The sequence below is a fragment of the Medicago sativa genome, chromosome 3 (genome assembly GCF_051527215.1).
Source record: "Medicago sativa cultivar Bolivia chromosome 3, Bolivia_mono, whole genome shotgun sequence".
In the NCBI taxonomy this organism is placed as follows: domain Eukaryota; kingdom Viridiplantae; phylum Streptophyta; class Magnoliopsida; order Fabales; family Fabaceae; genus Medicago; species Medicago sativa.
In genome coordinates, this window is record NC_140751.1 from 15,639,100 (window position 1) to 15,663,908 (window position 24,809).

At 34.5% G+C, this 24,809-nt stretch overlaps 3 protein-coding genes across 4 annotated transcripts; 1 reads left to right on the forward strand and 2 right to left on the reverse strand.

Annotated features, from left to right (window-relative positions):
• The first annotated feature begins 468 nt into the window (after positions 1–468).
• LOC146936068 (F-box protein CPR1-like) lies at positions 469–1,200 on the forward strand. Its single transcript, XM_085749136.1, has one exon. It carries the CDS (start codon positions 469–471, stop codon positions 1,198–1,200), a length of 732 nt encoding a protein of 243 aa, XP_085605262.1.
• Positions 1,201–13,733: 12,533 nt separating this feature from the next.
• On the reverse strand, positions 13,734–18,991 carry LOC146936069 (uncharacterized). Its single transcript, XM_085751080.1, has 16 exons — positions 18,769–18,991; positions 18,403–18,573; positions 18,002–18,211; positions 17,763–17,855; positions 17,569–17,682; positions 16,983–17,477; positions 16,626–16,892; positions 16,298–16,534; positions 15,941–16,207; positions 15,538–15,848; positions 15,267–15,431; positions 15,069–15,179; positions 14,906–14,981; positions 14,734–14,829; positions 14,553–14,646; positions 13,734–14,145 (listed from the first exon to the last, which is right to left on the reverse strand). The coding sequence occupies exons 1-16, from the start codon at positions 18,880–18,882 to the stop codon at positions 14,114–14,116; spliced, it is 2,853 nt and encodes a 950-aa protein (XP_085607206.1). The 5' UTR covers positions 18,883–18,991; the 3' UTR covers positions 13,734–14,113.
• On the reverse strand, positions 18,978–22,217 carry LOC146936070 (uncharacterized). Of its 2 annotated transcripts, XM_085751079.1 has the most exons (2): positions 21,981–22,039; positions 18,978–21,180 (listed from the first exon to the last, which is right to left on the reverse strand). In XM_085751079.1, the coding sequence occupies exons 1-2, from the start codon at positions 22,037–22,039 to the stop codon at positions 18,978–18,980; spliced, it is 2,262 nt and encodes a 753-aa protein (XP_085607205.1). The 2 variants fall into 2 exon arrangements, with proteins under 2 accessions (XP_085607205.1, XP_085607204.1); XM_085751078.1 differs by having other exon boundaries at positions 18,978–22,217.
• Positions 22,218–24,809: the final 2,592 nt, after the last annotated feature.

Genomic DNA, 24,809 nt, shown 5'->3' on the forward strand with positions numbered 1-24,809 from the left:
TCTATGACACATTTCTATAAACAAAAACGAACCTTACTATGCAATTAATTGAGACTACATTAACACTCTATAACTTGGAAGGGATCAACAATTAAAGGTAGATGAAAGCGAAGGGATCAAAACGACCTAACTCAATTGGACCATCCAAGGAGTGACAGAGTATTGCCAAAATCTACTCAATCTCAACCCTTAGAAAGAGAAAGAAAAAAAAATATTCGTATACTCTTTCTTTGTGCCCTTCAAACCAACCCTCTGTGTTCTCATCAAACTTTACATTGGAACCATAATCATTATGGCATCTGATAGCGATGATCCTTCTTCCTCGTCAACGAAGGAGGAAATAACCACCATCAACAAACAATTCTTATCTGTTGTAACCCTAACACCACCGCCTCTTCCCACTCTTACAGTTGACCTCGTTGTGGAAATCATCTGCAGACTACCAGTTAAGCTTCTCCTTCAACTTCGATGCGTCTGCAAGTCGTGGAATCATATAATCTCACATCCCAAGTGGTTACTTTCTTTATGTTTAGGATTATTTATGGCTTCGGCTATGATCATGTTACCGATGATTACAAGGTGATTGTTGCTTTAAATTACGAGGATAATAGTGCTCATCCTGGTGTTAGAAAAACTGAATTGAAGGTTTATACTCTAGGTACCAATTGTTGGAAAAGTGTTCAGGAAAAGTTTCCTTGTGATGCTAAACTTAGATTCTTTGACCTGTTTGAGTCAGGAAAATTTGTGAGTGGCAAGATTAATTGGTTGTTTTGTAAAGATTGGATTCGGGAAAAAAAATACTCCATTGTTTCTTTCGATTTGGGGAATGAGTCTTATCAATCAGTTTTGTTGCCTGATATTGGAGAGATACATGATCCACATAAGGTGGTCTTGGGTGTGTTGAGGGATTGTTTGTGCTTAATTGATCGTCATGATGTTTGGATTATGAAGGAATATGGTAATAAAGAGTCTTGGACTAAATTGTTTACTGTTAGTACTTACATGCGAGATCCTAATAAATATTATAGGCTTACCAAGGCAGTATATATTTATGAGGATGACCAAGTGTTGCTTCAGACCTATGGGAATTGGAATTCGAGGCTGATTCTTTATGATTATAAGAAAAGTGCTTTTAAGTTTACTAAGATTGCAAGCAGCCCTGAAGTCTGTGTTGAAAGTTTGATATCACCTTGTTCTTAATGTGCTAGTATGTAGAAGTGCTGCTATGTTTCTTGAGCATGAGGTTCAACTCTAATTTATATGTTAATGCTTGTTTATGTTATTTATTTTGTATTTGTTTTGATTACCGGTGACTTCATCTTTAATTAATGGTTGATAGAATCTTTTGTTGTTATATTTTTATATAGTTCAATCATTCATTGCTTTAGATGGTATGCAGTTTGATTTTCCAAAATTACAATTTAGATTTAGATGTTATGCCAAATCATTAGTACGTTTGTTGAAATGCCCTGCCTGCTATAAGCTGCTTGAAAGATGACACTTGAAGATTCTAGGTAGATTACTGTACACTCAATGCCATTACTGTTAATGATTTCTTTCCCATTTCGGGCTTTGAGAAACTCTTGGACGAAGAACTGTATGGCACAACATTACTTTTCAAAGTTGGATCTCCAATCTGGCTACCATCGGATCCAACTGGGTCCGATGGGATCCTCAAAAGGGCATTCCAAAGGTCAAACCCATCGGCACCATTACGAGTTTTTAGTCAAACCTTTTGGCCTTTTTAATGCATCCTCTACTTTTGAATCCACTATGAGCGCGCTCTTCTAGCCTTGTTTGCTCCAAATCTTGGTGTATAGCTGCTCTCTAAAAAACCATTTGCAACACTGTAGATAGTGTTTCTGTGCCTGATGGATGAGAGACCATCAGTTTTTTTTTTTTATTCTCCAGCATTCCAAATGCACATTCCCCCAAGTTTTTATTTCCTACCATGGTCACATTGTATTGCAAATCCGTTCGCAATTTAGGTTTGAAACACCCCAAGCAGGTTTTGATTCCCCAAGTTTTTATTTCTTCACAGCACTATTAAAGAAGCATGCTTTCCATTGGTTTTAAACACCCCAAACAGATTTTGATTACTTCAAGAAGGCCAAGAGTATGGCCCTTATTTAGGGTTTGCCTAACATCAAAGAGGATTGTGTTCCACACTGACGTGTCTAAATTAGGAATGATGGCGATGTTGTACCAACAAGGTCTTTCTATTTGCTACTATAGCAAGAAGTTCTGTCCTAAAATGTTGAAAGCCGCAACTTTTGTTAAAGAGCTATTCGCCATCACCTTGACAGTGAAGAAATGGTGAACCTACTTACTAGTTTGTAAGTTCATCATACACACTGATCAACATAGTTTCTGAGAGTTAATGATTTCGATTATCCAAGCACTAGAGATAATGTGGCTGATATGCTGTCCTAGGTCCATGACCCGTCACCTACATGGTTAGAGCTCACAATTCCTAATTGTGATTTCCTACCATAATTACAATCAATTTACCTAACAGATGTAAACCTTAAAGAGTTGTTGGTCAAGGTTCAACAAAATCAACAATCATACCGACACTTTCAAGTGCTTAGAGGAATGCTCTTCTCCAAAAGTAAAAACTTTTTATACCTCCGGTGTTCCTTTGAAAATCCTGCTCTTGGAAGAATTTCATAAAAAAAGGAAGGACGGTTAAAAGAAAATATATATTAGGAGGGCATGGACGCATTGTGTCTTATCTTTGTGAATGCCTACCTAATCTGTCAACATACAAAAGTACCCACTCAGTTACCTTATGAGCCCCCCTTCAGACCTTGCCAACTCACAAAAGGTATATGTATAATATGAGATTTCCTTAGATTTTATAATAGGACTCCTTTCTGTCCAAAGCCAAACGATAATGTTAGTGGTGGCAGATCGATTTTACGAAACTGCTCATTTCAGTATGCTTCCTAATCATTTTACTGCAGTCAAGGTCACTGACCTGGTAGCTAAGATGATTTGCAGGTTACATGGCATGCCCACATGTCTTTCGTTACTCAAAACATTTTCTAGGTCATAATACTTCAAAGTTCAAAAGCATTTTGAAATGAAAATGGATCAAATTAATTCTCAACATAATTAAAGCCTATAAAATCATTGAATCAAGATATGTAGTATTTCTGTTGCTGATCAGTTTTAGAACAAATAAGGAAAGTACTTGAATGATCTATTTGTTAGATGCATTTGTTGCTGCAGTATAGAGCACTGGTTACTATGGCTGGTATTCCTATGTTTCTTCAAGTTCATCATTCATTTCTCAGTGTTTTAAATGGTGGCATTTTCATTGTGAATGTTTCCTAAAAAAACGGTTCTTTGCTTTCTTTTCTATGCAGTATTTTTATTTTAATTTATGGTTATCACAATCAAAATACTAGCCTATTTTATTAAATACGAGTCAGATTATTTTATTGGTTCAGTAATATATTTTAGTGGTGTATTTTTATTCTGATTGTCTTTGCAGAGTAGGCTACTTTTGCATTTCTGTGTCTTGTGCAGATGTGATATTTTCCCTCGTTGTTATTGTACTTAAATTCTTCTTTGTGCACTGTATCTCAAATGCTTTCCCTTTCTAGATAATTTCCATGATATGTTTCTTTTTCATGTTGATAATTGTATCCTTGAGTGGTGATCATGTGGTATAAAACACCAACAGGACACCCGATACGACACTGACATGTCAACGCCGGTAATAATCTAAAAAAGTCACATAATTAAATGAAATTAAATGTATCAAACAGGACACGCGTTCGGTTAGAAGTGTCAGTGTTATAGATGTATGCGCAAGTTTCTTGCTTTCTGGTATGTTACCAAATCAGCAACATGAAACTTCAGTTCTATCTGTTTGGTAATAGATATGTCACTACAAGTCTACAACTCAAGATATCCATTAATCTGATTTTGGAAAATTTGTAAATTAATGTGATTTTACTAAGATTGTAAGCACGCCTGAAGTTTATGTTGAAAGTTTGATATCACCTTTTTCTTAATGTGCTAGGATGTAGATGTGGTGCCATGTCTCTTGAGCATGAGATATAACTCTAATTTATATGTTAGTTTCAGTTTATGTTATATATTTTGTATATGATTTGATAATCGGAGACTTCATCATTAGTTAATGGTTGACAGAATCTTTTTTTGTTATCTTCATTTATGTTATTTGTTAATTTGCTTGAGGTTTTTGTTCTCTCATCATGCATTATATTTTATATAGTTCAATCATTCATTGCATTAGATGATTTGTGGTTTGATTTTCAAAGATCACAATTAGGATTTAGATGCTATGCCTAGTCATTAGTACGTTTGTCTCTAAGAAACTAGTTGGAGATTATATTTAGATTACTGTACACTCAATGCCATTACTGTTAAACAGATTTCCTATTTCGGGCATTTAAAATCCATTATGAGCGCACTTTTCTAGCCTTATTTGAACCGAATCTTGGCGTATATCCGCTCTCTAAAAGACCATTTGCAATGCTGGAGATAGTGTTTCAGTGCCCTGTTAGTGTATATGCTCCCCAAGTTTCTATTTCCTACCATGGTCACAATGTATTGCAAATCCGTTTGCAATTTACGTTTGAAATACCCCAAGCTAATTTTGATTCCTCAATGGTTTGAAAACCCCCCAAGCAGAGTTTGATTACTTCAAGAAGGCCAAGATTGTGGCCACTAGTTAGGTTTTGCCTAACATCAAAGAGGATTTTATGTTGAAGACTGACGTGTCTAAATTAGGAATGATGGCAATGTTGTGCCAACAAGGTCTTCCAATTTGCTACTATAGCAAGAAGTTCTGTCCTAAAATGTTGAAAGCCGCAACTTTTGTTAGAGAGCTATTCGCCATCACCTTGACAGTGAAGAAATGGTGAACCTACTTACTAGTTCGTAAGTTCGTAAGTTCATCATACACACGGATAAACACAGTTTCTGAGTTAATGATTTCGATTATCCAAACACTAGATCTAAGATGGCTGATATGCTGTCCTACATCCATGCTATCCATAGACTAGAGTTCGTAAGTTTATCGTACCCACTCATTTACCATATGAGCCCCTTCAGACCTTGCCAACTCACAAAGGTGTATGTATAGTAGGAGATTTCCTTAGATTTTATAATAGGACACCCTTCTGTCCAAAGCAATACGATAATCTTAGTGGCGGTAGATCGATTTTACGAAACTGCTCATTTTAGTATGCTTCCTAATCATTTTACTGCTGTCATGGTTGCTGACATGTTAGCTAAGATGATTTGCAGGTTATATGGCATGCCTACATACGTTTCATTACTCAAATCATTTTCAAAGTCATAATACTTCAAAGTTCGAAAGCATTTTGAAATAAAAATGGATGAAATTAATGTTCAACATAAATAAAGCCTATAAAACCATCAAATCAAGATTTTTAGCACTGCTACTGTTGTTGATCGGTTTGATAACAAATAAGGCAACTACTTGAATGATTTAATTGTTACTGGCATATGTTACACCTGCATCAGGCACCGGGTGCTGTGGCTGGTATTCTTATGTTTCTTCTGGTTCAACCTTCATTTTTCCATGTTTTAAATAGTGTCATTTTAATTGTGAATGTGTACTAAACAATTTGGTCTTTGCTTTGTTTTCTGTGGTATATTTTTTTTTTTTTTTTGGTAAAATTTCTGTGGTATATTTTGATTTTGATTCTGATTGTTATTTTTTTTATTTTAATTTATGGTTATTACAATCAAAATACTAGGCTATTTTATTAAATAAATCACACACTCATAGTGATTTTCATCTAAAAATTATTTTACATGAAAATATTTTTGCATCAAAAGCCATGATTCATTATGGAAGCTCCACAACTATTTTTACCATAAAAATATGTTGATAAAAACTCCCTAGATAAATAGCAATGCTCATATGTTTATCATGCATTGAATTCACATGATCAAATTATGGTTGATCAAAGTCATTTTTCGTTGGATTAAATTTTTTCTTACCGTTGGAAACATCTTATTTTGGCATATTTGTATTTGGATCATTATGGGGCATGATTTGAGCATGTTTGATTTTTCAATCCATAATTGACCATGCAATAATTTTAATTGATTATGCCTCCATTGGTGTTAAATTTTCAACGGCTAGTTTAAGAAATTAAGTGCCCAACGACTTTTTCAAATTTTATACTACTTAGTTGAGTTATGGTACTTGTGCTTCAATTTGATATATCTACATGTTTGGTGTAATATTTTTTTTTTATTCATCATAACTAAAATTTTATAATGATAGAAAAGTTGACAGCACTAACACAAACCATAATAGTTCTAATCAGTCTTGGAGGAAAGCCTATAATAGAGAGAGTTTGCTCTAAAAAGGACCAGTCAATTTTGATATAAGCTTTCTCCATATCTAGCTTAATGCGAATAAAGCCTTTCTTCTTCTTCTTATTGTTTTTAAGATAGTGAAAAGTTTCATAAGAAAGAAGAGTTGTCGGTGATTAGTCTACCACGAATGAAAGCACTTTGATTTTAACTAATAATGTCAGGAAGAATATGTTTAATTCTGTTAGCCATAGTTTTGGTTACAGTTTTAAAGCACATTGCATAAAATCTAATTCAAGCATTTGCACATTTCAGGACTTATATTGTTCTTCACCAATTGTATTGTATCCTGCACATTGTTAGGATTAGAAGAAGTGAAAATATCAATAAAATAGTTCTGGAAAATTTTATGAAAGTTTTCCTCATCATTCCAAGTGTATCCCTAATCATCTTCAGTTTGAGATGTAGTATTTTCCTCTTCCTTTGGGAAGCTTTATAGTGAGAAAAAAAAACTAGTGTTTACGTCCCCATTATTAAGCCAATTGACTTTAGCACGCTGGGCATACCAAATTCTCCTCCTTAGTAAGTAATTCTTCTTCTAGTTCCTTCTCTTGAATTCTAATCTTTTGAAGGGTCTCAAAATTGGGAGTGGTACTTTGAAGTTTGTTTAGGATCACATGCTTTTCCTTAATCTGCTTAGATATTTAACCAAACATATCCTTGCTCCATTTAGAAAGACTAATGAGAATATCATCAAGTTTGGAAATGTTAGCAACAGTATTATTCCTCCAAATATCCTTCACAATGGATTGACACTCCTTATCCTGGAATTATCTATGCCTCTATATCTACTCCTACAATCACTGTTATTCCAAAACTCCAACATAATTACCCAATAATCAGACTTATAATTGAACAAATAATAATTAGTATATCTGGGATAACTGGAGATCCAATGGGGGTAGGCACAAACCTGTCAAGCCTTTCCTTAATATGGGTATTCTCATCTTGGTTATTAGTCCAAGTCAATTTATGGCCATGATATCCTAGACCATTAAGGTCCAAATTACTAAGGGTTCCTTGAAATCGTATTACAACATTGCCATCAATCGTTTTTTCCCTTGCTTCTCAGAATTATCTTTTATTATATTGAAATCATTGAAGAGTAACCATTTGTCATGAGAATTGGTAGTAGTAAAATCATTGATAAGATCACAAGTTTTAGCTTTTAGTTCCTTAGTAAGGAAACCATACAAGCATGTTGCTCTCCAATTTTCATTACATTCAGACACAAAAACATAGCAATCAATGAAATTTTGAATATCAATTTTTACATTGTTGTTCCATATAAGATCTAAACCACCAGATCTGTCCCTAGCACTAGTAGTACAATTTACAAGGAGGTAATTGTTTAAACTAGCACTACATATTATGATGCTTAAGAAGCCTTTTGTAGGGTCTACCTGCATGGCACTTTCCACCCCCCCTATAGTTCCAAGATATGAATCTCATTGCCCCCTGGCCAGCCTTCCTTTAAATGATTGCCAATTCACAATTAAGGGTCATGGGATCCTTGTCTTCTTGAGTTGAAACCATAAGCAAATCCATTGTTTTAAGAGCACTATTCTGATTTTGCGTAAGATCTTCAAACTGGTTTGCACTCCTCCTCACATTAGTAGCAATTCCTCCTTCCTTGTCAGTTTCGGAATCTAGTTTCATGTTGTCCACCATTCCCTGTAATGCTTTTGGTATAGGGGTGTGGAGGTTTTCATGCATGGATTTCATATGATCACTATTGAATCTATTATCCCTCTTGTCATTGATCCTTCTGCCATAAATGTTGGACCTTAACCAAGGTCCTGTTGGGTTGACTTCATCATGTGTTCCAATTCTGTGTTCTGAACCACACAATCCTCCTCAGAATGACCAATGATGCCACTGTTAAAATAGAGTTAACATTGGAAGATATTCATAACGAAAATCTATCCAAGCCATACCATCTTGTTTGTTTCCCAAATACATTCCTTCTAATATTGGAGATTAAATGTTAATTAGCACCTTAATCTTGACAATTCTTTCCCTTTTAGGATAGTCATACAAGGTTGATTCCATCATAGTACCAAACTTTGCACCAATTTCCTTCCCATAGTTGTACTTTTACAATGCATTGGTAAGCCCAAAATCTGAATCCATAGAGGGATTGTTGTGAAATCAAGCTGATGTGGGTTTGTTTCCTTATTCCATGGATAAACAGCTAGCCAAACATTATGAATTATCCAAGGGTTTCCCTTTGTTATTCTTTTCATGTATTTTTCTTTTCCAAAGTGATTTGATACAAATTTTCCAATTTTTAGTCCTACGGGGTTGCACAAAATTCCCCATAGAGCATTTTGAAGAGTACTCTTAGGGGTCAATTTTTGGGACACAATCTTTATTCTTTCCTATTAAACTGTTTTGACATTCTTTCATGCCATCTTTAACATGGTCTTCCTTATACACAAAGAAAGGAACATTTTTGGAGTAGCAGTTTCAGGTGCGTTACCAGTTTCTTGATAATGTTCTTTATACATATTATCTTGTTGTTCGGTGTTGTGACTGGGTTCTTGATCTGAGTGCAAGTTTCTTGCTGGCTTTCTAACAGGGCTAGACATATGATGCATGCCTTGGTGTTCATAGTGAGATGAACTAGGATAACCACTAGTGTTATTGCATGTGTTAGCATGCAGAAGTACATATATTAAGCTTTTGAAATTTGAGAGGCCTTTGGATTTCACCTTGAGGATTGCAACCGTTAGCGTTGTTTTGATGATCACCGGTGTTGGTGGTTAAATTCTCTTTAACTGTACTAATACATTGATTTCTCTTTTAAAGTTTAGAATTAAATAATGTACCTTATTGGGAAAATGCGGTCAAAAGTATTCATTTTGTGTGTGTATATATTAAAAAATGAATTAGCACATAAAATAAATAAAATTAATGTAATAACTTAGTTAGTAAGATATGTTATTTTGCTGAATTATTTAGATATTAAATATAGTCATCACCTCTAAGATTATAAAAATCTAATAAAAAATTACATATAGTATATGAGTATGTAGCCAACAACCAATGAATATACACCGAAGACTCACAAACATAACCCTAGTCAAATTCAAATTTTGACATGCTTTCCAATATTTAATTTTGACATGCTTTCCAACATTAGTTTTTTTTTTTTTTTTGCTAAGCAGGGAGAAAGTCAGACATCAAGAGACAACACCGACATCCCAACTAGGTTGATAACGCGGGAAGCCTCCGTCCTATGCCTGCCAAACTCTAAATTCAATAAAAAAAGAGAAAAAAAAGTATGTACAGAGAAAGAAAGGGATTATGCCAAAACCCTCGAAAAAGAAAAAGAAAAACATAACAAAAGAAATAAAAGACTAAGGAAATCTATAATTGGGTAGACTAATTCTGTCTCGAAAGAAATCCATATGCAACTCGGCCGGAAGCGTGTCCAACCAAATAGAACCTTGAATCTCATGATCCATATTCGCCAATTTATCCGCACAGCTGTTACCTTCACGAAAAATATGAGAAGAATTAACCTGAACACCTAGTCCCCGAGCATTACGCCATCTATTCTGAAGTAACCACGGAACTAAGGAAGAGTTCGAACAGGTCATCAAAGCACTTGATGAATCGTTCTCCAACCAAAGGTTCCTCCACCCATTATATGCCGCATGTTCTATAGCAAGAATAAAAGCAAGAGTTTCCACGTGAAAAACCGAGGCAATACCAATGTTACAAGAGAAGGCACCGAGGTATGTGCCTAAGGAGTCCGTAGAATGGTATATATAGCTGAAGCCACTTGTAATGTTTCATTATGTTGCGGAAAATGACTTCAAGGGAAAATTGATTTGTTGCATACCAACTTTTCTTTGATAATTGATAACATTTCTTTCTTTGATTTCTCAATAATCTTAGGTGCTACACCTAAGTTTGATAAGAAAACACACATATTTTCCCACTTTTGTAGAGAGCGGCATCCTTTCAACAAATCCTCATTGAATCTAGCAGGAAGATCATAAACATAGATATATTTGCCTAAACAAATCCATAATTTTTTGTGGCCATTTTTTAAATTTCATCTGCATTGTCTGTAGTGGCTATCTCTTCTTGCTTTGCATTGTTCATGTAAATGAAATCCAACATTAGTTCTAATTCTAGAGGTATTAGAAAGTGTTTAGAGAATTCATATAATGTGTTAAGAAGTTAAAAGTATGAAATCTTTCTCTTTTGAAGTACACCTATATCTATTTTCATGCCTCGTCACCCGGTACTTAGTTTACTGTTTTATTTTATTTTTATCGTTAATTCAGTTTAATTTATATATAGTGTTAATATAAAAATGTTTACATTTGTACCAAAAAAAAAAAAAAAAAAATGTTTACATTTTCAACAAATTGCAAATAATTATATGTGTGACTTTAAAAATACTTTTTAAAGCAAAAACAAGTAGTCTCAGAGAGGATCATTCATCCCATACTTTATAAATAGATAGAATTAAAGTCAAACATATTTGTTTATGATCAAATGGTAAAGTTTAATTAATAGTATAATAAATATTTTAATTTATATATTATGAATTTCATCCTTATTAATGTAGTGATGGAAAATGTTTCTTTAATTCCGATCTTACATAATATTTTCTCCTCACTAATTTAATAAAGATTTAATTCATATATACATAAATTAAAATATTGTTTATACTATCAATCAATATTTACCGTTTGATCATAAAACAAAATATTTGACTTTAATTTTGACTATATCTTGAGTATGGGGTGATCGATCCTCTTTGAGATTACTTGTTTATCTGTAAAAAAAGTATTTTTTAATTTACGCATAAATTTAGGGGAGCATGAATTCTAACCAAAACACCAGACAAGAGATTCGTAAGACTCAACGTAAGCTTGAAGCTATCCGTTCCCATGTGGACGCCTCTAATGTGAGTTATTTTAACATGTTAAGACATAGGTTGGATAAATTGTTGATCAAAGATGATATGTTCTGGAAACAACGTGCTAAGACGTTTTGGTATCGCGATGGGGACCTTAATACGAAGTTTTTCCATGCGGCAGCAAGCACCAGAAGAAAGTTGAATAGAATTGAGCATCTTGAAGACGCGCATGGTTTTGAATGTCGGTCTGAAGATGGTCTGAAGCACATTGCACGTGATTATTTCATGCACCTCTTTCAAAAATCACCAAGCTCGCGTGCAAGTGTCATTAATTTGGTTCCAGCTTCAATCACCGAAGATGATAATGATATGTTGACTGCGAATTTCACTTTAGAGGAGTTCAAACAAGCAGCTTTCTCCATGCAAGCAGATAAATGTCCAGGACCAGATGGTTTTAACCCAGGTTTCTATCAACATTTTTGGGACACTTGTGGTCATGAAGTGTATCAATCAGGTTGTCATTGGCTAGCAAGTGGCGCTTTCCCACCACATGTCAATTCTACTAATATTACTCTTATTCCAAAAGGTGAATCTCAGACTTCAATGAAGGATTGGCGGCCTATTTCTCTCTGTAATGTTGTATATAAAATAGTAGCCAAGGTGCTTGCTAACAGGCTCAAACAGGTGCTCGATAAATGTATCTCTATTAATCAGTCAGCTTTTGTCCCAGGTCGATCTATCTTAGACAATGCAATGGTGGCTATTGAAATTGTTCATTATATGAAGGCTAAGGCAAAAGGAAAGAGTGGAGATGTTGCACTTAACTTAGACATTAGTAAAGCTTATGATAGGTTAGATTGGGATTACCTACGAGAAATAATGATTCAAATGGGATTATTTTGTAGTCGCAATACTCCAGATGATTTAAAGAATCTCATTGCTACTACTCTCGGTGTTCGTCAAGTGTTGGGTACAGGTAAATATCTTGGACTACCATCTATGATTGGTCGCAGCAAGCATGCCACTTTTAAATTTATTAAGGATTGTATCTGGAATAAAATAAACTCTTGGAGTAGCAGATGTCTCTCGCAGGCTGGTAGGGAGGTTCTTATTAAGTCTATTTTGCAATCTATTCCTTCCTATGTGATGAGTATTTTCCTTCTTCTGGGATCCCTCATAAATGAGATAGAAAAAATGTTAAATTCCTTCTGGTGGGGTCATAATTCCGCAAATTCTCGAGGATTGCACTGGCTGTCTTGGGAGCGTCTTTCAGTTCCAAAGGTGTTTGGAGGTATGGGAGTTAAGGGCCTAAAGGCATTTAATATGGCTATGGTTGGTAAGCAGGCTTGGAAGTTGGTTTCTTCTCCAGAGTCTCTAATCACTCGTTTACTCAAAGCTAAATATTTTCCTCGAAGTGACTATTTTGGAGCTAGTATAGGCCATAATCCTAGTTATGTTTGGCGTAGTATTTAGAGTGCTAAAGATGTGATTCGACGTGGTTTTCAGTGGAGTATAGGTACAGGCGAACACATTCCAGTGTGGGATCACCCTTGGATCAGTAATGTTGCTCCAATTTTACCATCAACTCATCATCATTTGGAGTGGCCATCTATCACTGTTTCTGACTTGTTGATTACAACCCATAAACAATGGAATATGGAGCTCATTAATACTTTTTTTGACAATGTTACTGCTAGAAATATTTTTAACACTCCGTTGCTTCCTTCGATAACACATGATGTGCCTGTTTGGAAGTTCGAGAGGGATGGTACTTATTCAGTTAAAAGTGCTTATAAGGATATTTTGAATCATGATGTGGCAGTTGTTCAACACCGTGTGCCAGGTAACTGGAATTGTATCTGGAGTTTAAAATTGCCCTCGAAAGTTAAGAATTTCCTTTCGCGAGCTTGCCGTAATTGCTTGCCCACGAGAACCCGTTTGCAATCTAAAGGAGTTCAGTGTACTGATAGGTGTGCAGTGTGTGATGATTTTGGCGAGGATAGTACCACTACGCCAAAAAAGATGTTTAATAGCACTTTTTTTTTACCTTTAATAGCACTTAAAAGTGCTATTAAACGCGCCGCTATTGTAAGTGCATCCTCTTTAATAGCACTTTTAAAGTGCTATTAAAAGCCTGATTTTTAATAGCATTTCTGGAAAGTGCTATTGTAGTATCATTATAGTGCTATCAAAGAGGTCTATTGAATAGGATTCATGCTGTATTTAATAGCGTTTCCTTAAAAAGTGTTATCATAATATGTGTATTTTTAATAGCCTTTCCTTTACAAAGTGCTATTAAAAGGCCACTTTTTTTTTTAAGCTAGGTGCAAAATTATTATAATGATTGGTTTGTAACCCAAATGCAGCCACATTCTTTTTCAAATTGAGAATTTCAAAACAATGGTTAAAAACCTATATTCAATTTCCAATACCAAATAACATTTCAATTACTCATTGCATATGCAATATGATCAATCAATCTGCATTAATCCAAAAATCTTGTCTACAAATATCACAACAAAGAGGGCATTACATAGTCAAAATTGTGGATAAAACCACAATACTAAAAACAATATTTCAAACAAATATTCTTTCAAAAAAAATATTTCAAACAAATATTCTACTCATATTTCCTTAACTAAAGAATTACCACCTAAATTAAAAAACAAGGACAAAACAACAGCAACAACTAATAACAGCTTCACCCAACCAATTGCACTTTCCAACCTGCACGCAACAACAGCTGAACCAAAAAAATCCAAATTGTCCATCTTTCATAGCCGCAAATTAACCCCAACACTTTCAACCTTATAATTCAATATGAATCACATATACAATGACCTAGTTAGGAAGAATAACAGCTTCTTGGTTTCCTGTTTCATGGAAGAAATATTAATTATGTCAAACTGAATTGTCAAAACAGTTTGGTAAAAACCAAAAAGGTTAACTAAATAGTTATTTTGAACAACCCTGGTACTCTTTTCTCTTATCGATAGTTTCGAAGCAAAATATTAACTAAAACCAGTTCAAAATCTCAAGGTAACAAACTACTTATACCATAAACAATAAAATCATCAGCTTTCAAAAGTCAAACATTTAAGTCATATGTTTATTATGAAATTATTATACATGTCTTTATTTTCTTGAGTTGTGTATCATTATAGCTGATAGATTACTTTTTTATGCTTACCAAATTTGTTTTTATTTATCATAAAAAAGGGTACACCATACTGGGGAAAAATAAAAAATAAAAACAAAGAAAAAGACAACAAAAACTCACCAAAAACATCATCCACCACATAGCTAGCCCAATCCTCCTTGACATTAGTTAACTTATCTTTAGAGTAGGTGCGACATTTGTGGTCAGGAAAGTACTTCAAATATAAATAAATAAATAAAATTGAGTTAGAGCTAAATTACATTAATAAGATTACAAATTAATAATAATTAAAATCACGTACATTTATGGGGATCATATTTTCATTTTCCATGATGAACTCTTTCATATATCGCATTACAAAATATCCACAGTTAATAACATTAATTTGACGGGGGCACTGCAAAAAAAAAAAAGTTACATCGATTACTTTTACTCTACATAATTGTATAAAAACTACTTTAATTTCAATCTACCTTTATTTTTGGCCATGTAATTTTCTTTGACTTGGACACTTTATAATTAATATGGGCACGATAAATTTGCAAAGCACTGTCAAGATTAAATTAACTTCAAATGAGTAATTATTATAAATAATCATACTTACATAAATTTGAAATTAAAAGAGTCGATACTCACTTATCAAACTTTGTTTTTAAATTTTGATATTTTGTTGGCTCACCATTCAACGGGTCCATGTAATATATCATCTCAGCATCAGGATTGATTACAAGCAACACCCAATGTTTACTGCACCAACCATTTAAATATTACAATAAAAAATTTGCATTCAATATATTTTGTTGACGTAAATAAAAATTTGAATAGAATTCTCACCCTATATTGCAAGGTGCAAGAATCATCCTATCCTTGAACTCCTTATCTTTCAAGAGTATTTTTGCTATAGCATTTCCTTGATTATCGTCCCGTGATACATGTGGGGATATGAAGGAGAACTTGGTTATTAATCCATTTGGACTAATGAACTTGTCAAACAAGTACCTTCAAATTAAAAACAATTAAAGATATTAATATTATCTCACAATATAAATAACATTAATATTAATTGATTGGTCAGATTAGAGAACATTGGTAATAATAGAGGTACCTGGCAAATACAGTGATAATAGAGGCACTTAACCAGTTATGATCAATAATCTCTTTTATATTATCTACCCGTAGACGCTCTAAAAACTCTTCACCAAATATACTCTCCTCCATATTTATATGAATTGAGGATCCAGCCTTCAACATCTTTGTTGTATACATTTCAAGGAACGGTAAATTTGCAAGACCAGATGAACAACCAACTTTAGGGGACTCTTGAATTTTGAATTTTTTGTTGTTTTTGTTGGGTGATGAAACTGATTCAACACTTCCCTGGATATTCTCATCTTTGTTTTGGAATTGATTAGGAATCTACATAGTTACATTAATGAAGGTTAGTGATAAAATAATAAAACAGGTATATATTACCATGCGATCAAGCAAGTAGATAATAAGAAATTTACCTTTTCACATTCACCAACAAATTGAAGAAGTTTAAGTGGCCATGGCACAATTGTTCCTATTGCTTGACCAACCATGGATACATCTCCATATTCAACAGATATAGGCAATGGAGCATTTGGCACAATAGAAACTTCAATCTTAACCTTGACATATCCAGGTGGTAATGTAATGCCGTGCACTATATTACCTTCGGTGTTATATAGTTTACCACGAGCAACCAAACACCGACTTGGGGATGATAAATAGATATCAACAGACAAAAGACCCTAAACCATTGCGATATGAATGTAATCATTATTATAATTATTGAGCAAAATAAATATTGGAATTTATGAGTTAATAAACAAAGTAATAACCTCCGGAATGTTGCCAAATGATACAGCGTTGCAAGACCTTTTATCACTAGGTTTTTGCCTCTCTACCACTTCTTTTGGTTGTCGTCTCTCTGCTACTTCAGCTACTTCTTCAGGTTGTTTCCTCTGAGCCACTTTCTCAGTTTGTTGCCTCTCAGACACTTTTGCTTTGTTAGGTGATGAAACTGATTCAGCACTTCGCTGGATATTCTTATCTTTGTTTGGGAATTGATTAGGAATCTACATAGTTACATTAATGAGGTTAGTGATAAAATAATAAAACAGGTATATATTACCCTTCGATCAAGCAAGTAGATAATAAGTAATTTACCTTTTCACATTCACCAACAAATTGAAGAAGTTTAAGTGGCCATGGCACAATTGTTCCTATTGCCTGACCAACCATGGATACATCTCCATATTCAACAGATATAGGCAATGGAGCATTTGGCACAATAGAAACTTCGATCTTAACCTTGACATATCCAGGTGGTAATGTAATGCCGTGCACTATATTACCTTCGGTGTTATATAGTTTACCACGAGCAACCAAACACCGACTTGGGGATGATAAATAGATATCAACAGACAAAAGACCCTAAACCATTGCAATATGAATGTAAACATTATTATCATTATTGAGCAAAATAAATATTGGAATTTCTGAGTTAATAAACATAGTAATTACCTCCGGAATGTTGCCAAATGATACAGCGTTGCAAGACCTTTTATCACTAGGTTTTTGCCTCTCTACCACTTCTTTTGGTTGTCGTCTCTCCATTACTTCTTCAACTACTTCTTCAGGCTGTTTCTTCTCAGCCACTTTCTCAGTTTGTTGCCTCTCAGACACTTTTTGAGTATGTTGCCTTTCTGCCACTCTTTCAGGTTGATGTGTCTCTATTATTTCATTGGTTTGTTGCCTCTCTAACTTATCTCTCTCCAGCTTCTCTCTCTCTAACACCTCAACTCTATTCTTCAGTTTATTGCAAATGCCATAAAGTTTTTCAAGGTCCATTTGTGTGGGGCGAATTTGACGTGGATTTATGTCTCTAGAACATACCCCAAAACCATAACTCCTAACACTGCCAGAGTAGTTTTTGGGATTATTTAGAGCCTTAAATAATGTATCTGTAGGACCAAGGTCTTCTCTCTGTTCTTCAGTTAAAGATTGTGTTAACTTCTCCTGACATTGATAAGTAGAAAAAACTTGTTAACCATCATCATAATTAACAAGAGAATCTGACATGCATGCAAAATATTAATATTTGACTTACACATTCATCCACAACTCCTTGAACATTTTTATTATCAATCACTCCATCCTTATTGACACGGGCAGCCTTCCACACTTGACAACGGGTTACCGGTTCATTTCCGGACTCTTCTATCTATATATACATTTTGACAAATTAACACAACTACAAAACATTTTTAACATCTTGTACAACACTTTTATACATAAACTTACCATATCATCTTCAAGACGAGCACAACCTAAACGTGATTTTCTATATGGATGTTGAGGATTCAATGCTCTTTCTCGATTTTCAATACTAAGTTTCTGCAATAATTATAAAGTTATTTGGCTAATAAAAGGGAATCCCCCAACAATATCACTAATACTAGAATTTTAAATTGTAATATATGAGGTAAAACTATTAGCATGTAAAACATTAAGGATCCGTAACTAAGTACTAAAAATATTACCTGAAAATGTATACTCATACGCTGAGCTACAAAGTTATCCCAATGCTCTTGTTTTATACAGTAAGAATATTTCGCAGGACGTTGTTTATTAAAATCACCATTACTATCTTTCAGAAAAAACTTGGCAATTTTGGTTCTGAACGCCCGATGCAACTTTCCAGCTTCTCTCAATACATATTCACGATGTTCATCGCCAATTACAAAAGCTTTCTGCAAGACAATGTATATCATGACCAATTATAACAAAAATAGAAATAGATTAACTTTAATATAGCTCAATTTCTTAAAAGGGAGATTAGTTCAATTAAAGGTTCAGTTTACTTCTAAACTTTTATTTGAACAGCCCCGCAAATAGATTAACTTAAATAAAATTTTACAACTAGATTGAGTTAGTGTGTTACTTGAATTTCATCCCAAATGTTTTCTTTATAGACATCCACAGCGGCTTTGTTTCTTTTTGCACTCCAATTGTCCAAGCTAATTGGAACTAGCCGACGAACTGTGACACCAATGAAACTAGCAAAACTCTTACTATTATGCTTAACTGGCTGACGTCTTGCATTCCATTGAACCTAAAACAAAATTGAAGTGCAAAAAAAAAAAAAAATAATCAGCAGTCTCACTAATATCTATTAACATTCAAAGAGTTTCATAAACAAAAAATCAACAAAATGATGTCCAATTCCATCTTTGAAGTCTCGCTAATATTTATTAACATCAAACTGCAAATTGCATGGTGCTGCCACATCTTTAACATCAAATTTTACCTCTATCCTATTTCCATTGCTTTTGGCTTTGTGAATTTTCGGCAACCGGGTCACACCACGTTTAGCAATTGTTTTCTTACTAGATGAACCACATTCATCATTAGTAGAACCCATTCACCTGAAAAGTGTAAACAAATTAATATACCATACAAGAATAACATTAAGAATCAATAACAATAAAAGAAAAAAAAATTAATATCCATACAAGATCAAGTCGGCCTTTTCCTCTTCCTTGTAATTGGAGTCCTAGTTTTCTGTTTTTTTCTTACCCATAATGATGGATTGATCCAAATCCCATCATTGTGATCGTTTCTCATATAGAGAATATCATCTGTAATCGGTTCATCCTCAAGTGAATGTGATGTGTTGAAGAAAGGATCATCCTCAACATCTCTATTTTCACATTCTTGATCATGGTGGTCATTTATTTTGTTACTTAGAAGCACAATAGACCACTTTTCATCTGCAGGATCAGTTACATAGAACACTTGGTGAGCTTGTGATGCTAAAATAAAAGGCTCATCTCTATACCCCTCTCTGTTAAGATCAACCTTCATGAACCCATGATCAACTTGAACACCAGTGTTGTTATCAACCCACTTGCAACCAAACACAGGCACTTGGAAAGATGAGTAATCCAACTCCCAAATATGTTCAATGACCCCAAAATATGACAATTTGGCAAATGCTGGATTTCTGTCTTTGGCACTTGAGATATGCATAGATTGGGCTACGAGCGTGACACCGCTATTTTGCATAGTGCTTTGTTGATCATGTTCTTTCGTATAAAATGTATACTTATTAATCACATAACTAGAGTAAGAGAGAACATTTGCATTTGGGCCATTTGCTAGCCATCTCAATCTTTCTGAAATTGAATCTGGATTTTTAGCAAATTCTGAAAAAACGTGTTCTTTTAGCCATGATATAAACCTCCGATTATGTTCTCTTGTTAACCAATTTTCACTTCTGTTAGGGTTCAAACTCTGAAGAATTTCCTTGTGCTTTTCAACATATGGCTCAACCTCATCGGCATTGTGTAGAACATACAAGTGGGCTTGCTCCAATTCTATGTCTGAGATGGTCACTAGTTTACTTGCACCAATCCCCTCCCCTGTTGTTCTTCCTGAGTGTCGTGACATTGGAAGCCCTATGGACTCAACATTAGAGAGGAAGTCAGTAAAAAACTCAACAGCTTCTTCAACTATATACCGTTCAACGATACAACCCTCTGGTCGACTTCGATTTTTTACATACCCTTTTAATATCTTCATGTAACGCTCAATCGGGTACATCCACCTCATATAAGCTGGTCCACAATATTGTGTTTCCATGATAAGGTGGATAGTTAGATGAACCATTATGTCAAAAAAAGAGGGGGGAAAATACATCTCAAGCTCACATAAGGTGACAACAATTTCATTTTGTAGTGTCGGCAACTTCTCAGGGTCAATAACTTTGCTACAAATAGCTTTGAAGAAGAAACAAAGTTTAGTTATGGTCCATCGCACATTTTCAGGCAAAATGGAACGTATACCAATTGGAAGAAAATTCTCCATTAAAACATGACAATCGTGAGACTTTAAACCCTTTAATCTGAGATCCTTCATAGATACCAAACTCTTAATGTTTGAAGAGTAACCCTCTGGAACTTTAACATTGTGAAGAAACTTACAAAAGATCTTTTTCTCTTTTCTTGACAAAGTATGAGCTGCTGGAGGTAGAAATGTACGCTTCCCATCCTTCTTAACCGGCCTCAGTTCATTCCTTAATCCCATACTTTGCATGTCTAGCCTTGCCTTGATGCCATCCTTAGACTTTCCTGGTATATTGAGTAATGTACCAACGACACTATCAAAAACATTTTTTTCAATATGCATCACATCAAGGAAATGTCGTACATACAATGACTTCCAATATGGCAATTCAAAGAAAATTGACTTTTTTTTCCATCCACCAGTGACAAGTTCCCCTGAAAAAGGCTTTCCAAATTCAGTGCTCAAAAGCTTGACTTTTTCGTATAATTGATCGCCAGTCAAAGGCGACGGAGCTCTATCTTCTTCTGATTCACCATTAAATGCTTTTTTCCATTTTCGATAACGATGTTTGGTATTTAAGAATCTACGGTGCCCAAGAAATACATTCTTCTGACAATGTTCCAACCTTATCCAATTTGTATGATCTTCACATACGGGGCATGCACACTTTCCTTTGACACTATAGCCTGATAGATTCCCATAGGCTGGAAAATCGTTAATTGTTCCAAATAACATAGCCCTCAATCTGAAGGATTCTTTTTTATACTCATCATATACCTCTACACCTGTCTCCCACATATGCTTTAAATCTTCAATTAATGGAGCCAGGTATATGTCTATATCATTTCCTGGTTGTGTGGGCCCAGAAATTAACATAGTCAACATCATGAACTTGCGCTTCATGCATAGCCATGGAGGTAGGTTGTAAATCAGTAAAATCACTGGCCAAGTAGTGTGCTTACCACTCTGAATACCATGAGGGTTTATTCCGTCAGTAGACAATGCAAGACGTAGGTTTCTTGTTTCTTCCCCAAAATCTGAGTAGTCATTATCAATTTTGGCCCATTGAGGAGAATCTGCAGGATGTCGAAGCATTCCATCATTAACCCTTTCATTTGCGTGCCATGTTAAGTTCTTTGCATCTTCCGTATTACGATACATGCGCCTAAATCTTGGTATTATTGGAAAATACCATAGCGCTTTGGATGGACCCGTTTCTTTCTTCTTATATCGTGAAGCGCTACATTTAGGACACATATTTAATGATGCATACTCATTTCGAAATAAAATGCAATCATTTGGACAAGCATGTATCTTCTCATAACTCATGCCAATAGAACATAACAATCGTTTAGCCTCATAGGTTCGACTGGGGAGCACGTTATTCTTAGGCAAAATATCTTTTAACAAAGTTAGCAAGTCTGTGAAGCTCCTATCAGACCATCCATTTCCTGCTTTTAACTTATACAATTTTAAGACCGTAGACAATTTTGTGAATTTAGTACATCCTTCATACAATGGTGTCTCTGCATCAATTACTACCCTCTCAAACATTTTAGGACAATCACGGAGATCATCTTCAATTACATTCAGAATTTCTTCAACTCGATCAAACTCATAATTTGTATCTTTTTCGAAATCAGTTGATGTATCTCTCTCATTCATCCTCTTAGCGGACTTAGTTTTCTTTTCCCCGTGCATTGTCCAACATGTATAGCTTTTATCAATTCCATTACATATTAAGTGATCTTGCAAATCATTGGCACTAACATCCGTATAACAGCATTCCAAACAAGGGCATATGATTTTGCTAGTGTCTTCTGCATTAGCAATAGCAAACCTAACAAACTCTTGCACCCCATCTTCGTATTCTTTTGACGCTCGATTGGCCGACATCCATTTCCGATCCATAGTTCATAACAAGTAACAAATATAACTAGTTAGCAATTGGTTCTAACAACCAAATTGCTTTATATCTACGAATCATATGCCCAATTTTAGGATCGTAGTCCTATAATGGCATATATATAGGATCCATACCAAGAGTGTTATTCAAGTTCAAATTTTGGATAGAACAATTTTTTTATCAAACTCTACTTATCTTTCCATAAAAATTCAGACAACCAGAAATTCTTTCTAACACTAGACATTAAAAAATTATAAATTTCAATAAGAAAAATGGTTACATATTTGTTTGAAATTCAATTTTCTTAAAACATAAATGTTTGTTTTGTAAAATATGGTTAACTAGTCAGGCCTAAGTTAGTGAAAGGCATATACTCCTAATGGAGCCAAAGAGCAACATTCTGCACCTCAGGGTCTTGAGCATAGCTGATGAGAGCCTAGCTAAGAAACCAAAACCACCCTTAAAATTTAATTATCTGAAACCAACTTGGTTGCTTCAGCAATGAAACTTCACCACGTGCTTTTTGATAAAAGGACCCAACATGAAAAAGCTGACAATTATTGTGGAGAAGGTAATGCATGTAGAAGAATTTAATGCGTGTTTTTTCACTGTAATGTGCATGCATTGAATTCAAATCAGAGTTTTTTTTTCCTTCATTTGAATTGAAATTCGAAAAACTTCTTTGCTGGGAAAGTATTGATTGAATGAATGATGGTTGTGTTCATATATGTACAAGAATTTACTCTAACATATTGAACATGTAGCATTTGTATGGAACATTAACAGAGAGACAACCAGGAAATAGGTCTAAATTATAATTCTGTTACTACAGTGAGGCTAGTTGTTACCTATTCTCCACTAGGTTACCTATAGTTCACTATTGATCTTATGAATTTCACTAGTGATTATGCATTGAGCAAGCGACAATAGAACAGAGAAAATATATGACAAAATGCAAGCCATGTTCAATTTTTCAATACAAAATAATAAACAATATATCAAACATGTAGAGGAAATACTTACTTTTATATAAGAATAACAAATAGAGAGGACTGCACAGAAATTTCAAAATGAACTCCCTAAATCTGGCAACCAACACGATTTTGCAAAAGCTGTAGCAATGAAAGAAAATCCCAAGACCAGTTAGTAAATATAAGAATAACAAATAGAGAGGACTGCACAGAAATTTCGGCAACATAAGTAAATAATAAAAACATAACTATTATTATTATTTTTTTAGTAAAATGAACCCAAAAAAAATTAATCCAATAAAAACTAGTAACTATTAAAAATTATGTAGCAACAACTAACACAATTAAATAAACTATATTAAAAAGAAATGATGTAAGCTAAATAAGGTGAAATTTGATGTAAATAAATGAAAATGGTGTTCAACAGGAAAGTTGATTAAGTAAACTACCCTTCCATGCTTAATTGATTTTTCTAGCACATACATTTGCATTTTCTTTTTTGAGATAGTCAAGTTTATTGAAAGCAAGCCTGTGCAAGACGCACACGGCTGCCAAGAGACAGATAACATACAAAGGTTCCATATATATGCGGACAAAACCTATAAACCCAACAACACTCTCAAATGAAACCACTGCTACAAACTACCAAGAGCCGACAAGAACAGGGCTGCTGCTGGCCCTATGGGAACAGGCAGCAACAAAACACCCCTTGACAGCACAGGGAGGCAGCAACAACATGGAAAAACAACGCAATGCATCAGAAACAAAGACAACTATATATTCCACCACCAAAACAGCTGGAAAGACCAACAAGACAGCAGGAACAGAACTGATAATACACACCAAAACAGCCACATCAGCTACAACCCTCAACCTCTTTAAGACCGAAATTACCTCTTCAGATATCTTGTTTTTCTATAAGATGTTTGCAGAAATATTTGATCAACCATTGACATGTCCTTGATGTGTGTTTCGTGTTAAATTACATTATTATCATTAATGTTTATATTAATGAAGAGGATCAAATATCCTATAGTTAAAAGTATAGGATTAGCTATATAAACTTTGGCTTTTGCATACATATGATATTACTAATTATTGTTATCGTATTCACAAGTCATTTTTGGCAACTTTGTTTAACAAAAGTCCTAACCCCACCTTAAAGGGTTCTGAGTAAGTTTAGGAATTTAAAGTGATTGATCCCATTGAGAAAACAACTCAATCACTTCATCTTTTTTTGTTTTTTAGAATAGAACAACATAATATTTTAACGGGAAATTCCTGCACAAGACGTGCTAGGGTCCCAAAAGTACCGGACTACAAATACCGTATATAAGCGGTAACACCTAGAAAACTCCTAACAGCAGATAAAACACACAAAAAACCCATCTTCTAACAGAAACAGCTGCAGGCACATAACAGAATGACAGAAAAACAAAGAAAACATCAATAGATGCCGGTCTAAAAGCTACAAAACAGTCCCTAACCAAACAACTAGCACTGTTATAAAAAAGCCAACGCCATAAAACAAAATCAGCTGCAGGGAGCCATCAGATCGCACAACCTACAAACACCATTCAAAAACCACCAACAAAAACACTTCACCGGCTTAGACACTCCTGTGGG

Bases quoted from the DNA above. Each gene is read 5' to 3' on its own strand.
- LOC146936068 (XM_085749136.1), top strand. From the start codon at position 469: ATGCGTCTGCAAGTCGTGGAATCATATAATCTCACATCCCAAGTGGTT.
- LOC146936069 (XM_085751080.1), bottom strand. From the start codon at position 18,882: ATGGGTTCTACTAATGATGAATGTGGTTCATCTAGTAAGAAAACAATT. The intron at 16,208-16,297 runs GTTATTACTTTG...GCAATGGTTTAG, and splicing joins CATTTGGCAACATTCCGGAG to GGTCTTTTGTCTGTTGATAT. The intron at 15,180-15,266 runs GTGAGAATTCTA...TGGTTGGTGCAG, and splicing joins CTTGCACCTTGCAATATAGG to TAAACATTGGGTGTTGCTTG.
- LOC146936070 (XM_085751078.1), bottom strand. From the start codon at position 22,217: ATGGATCGGAAATGGATGTCGGCCAATCGAGCGTCAAAAGAATACGAA.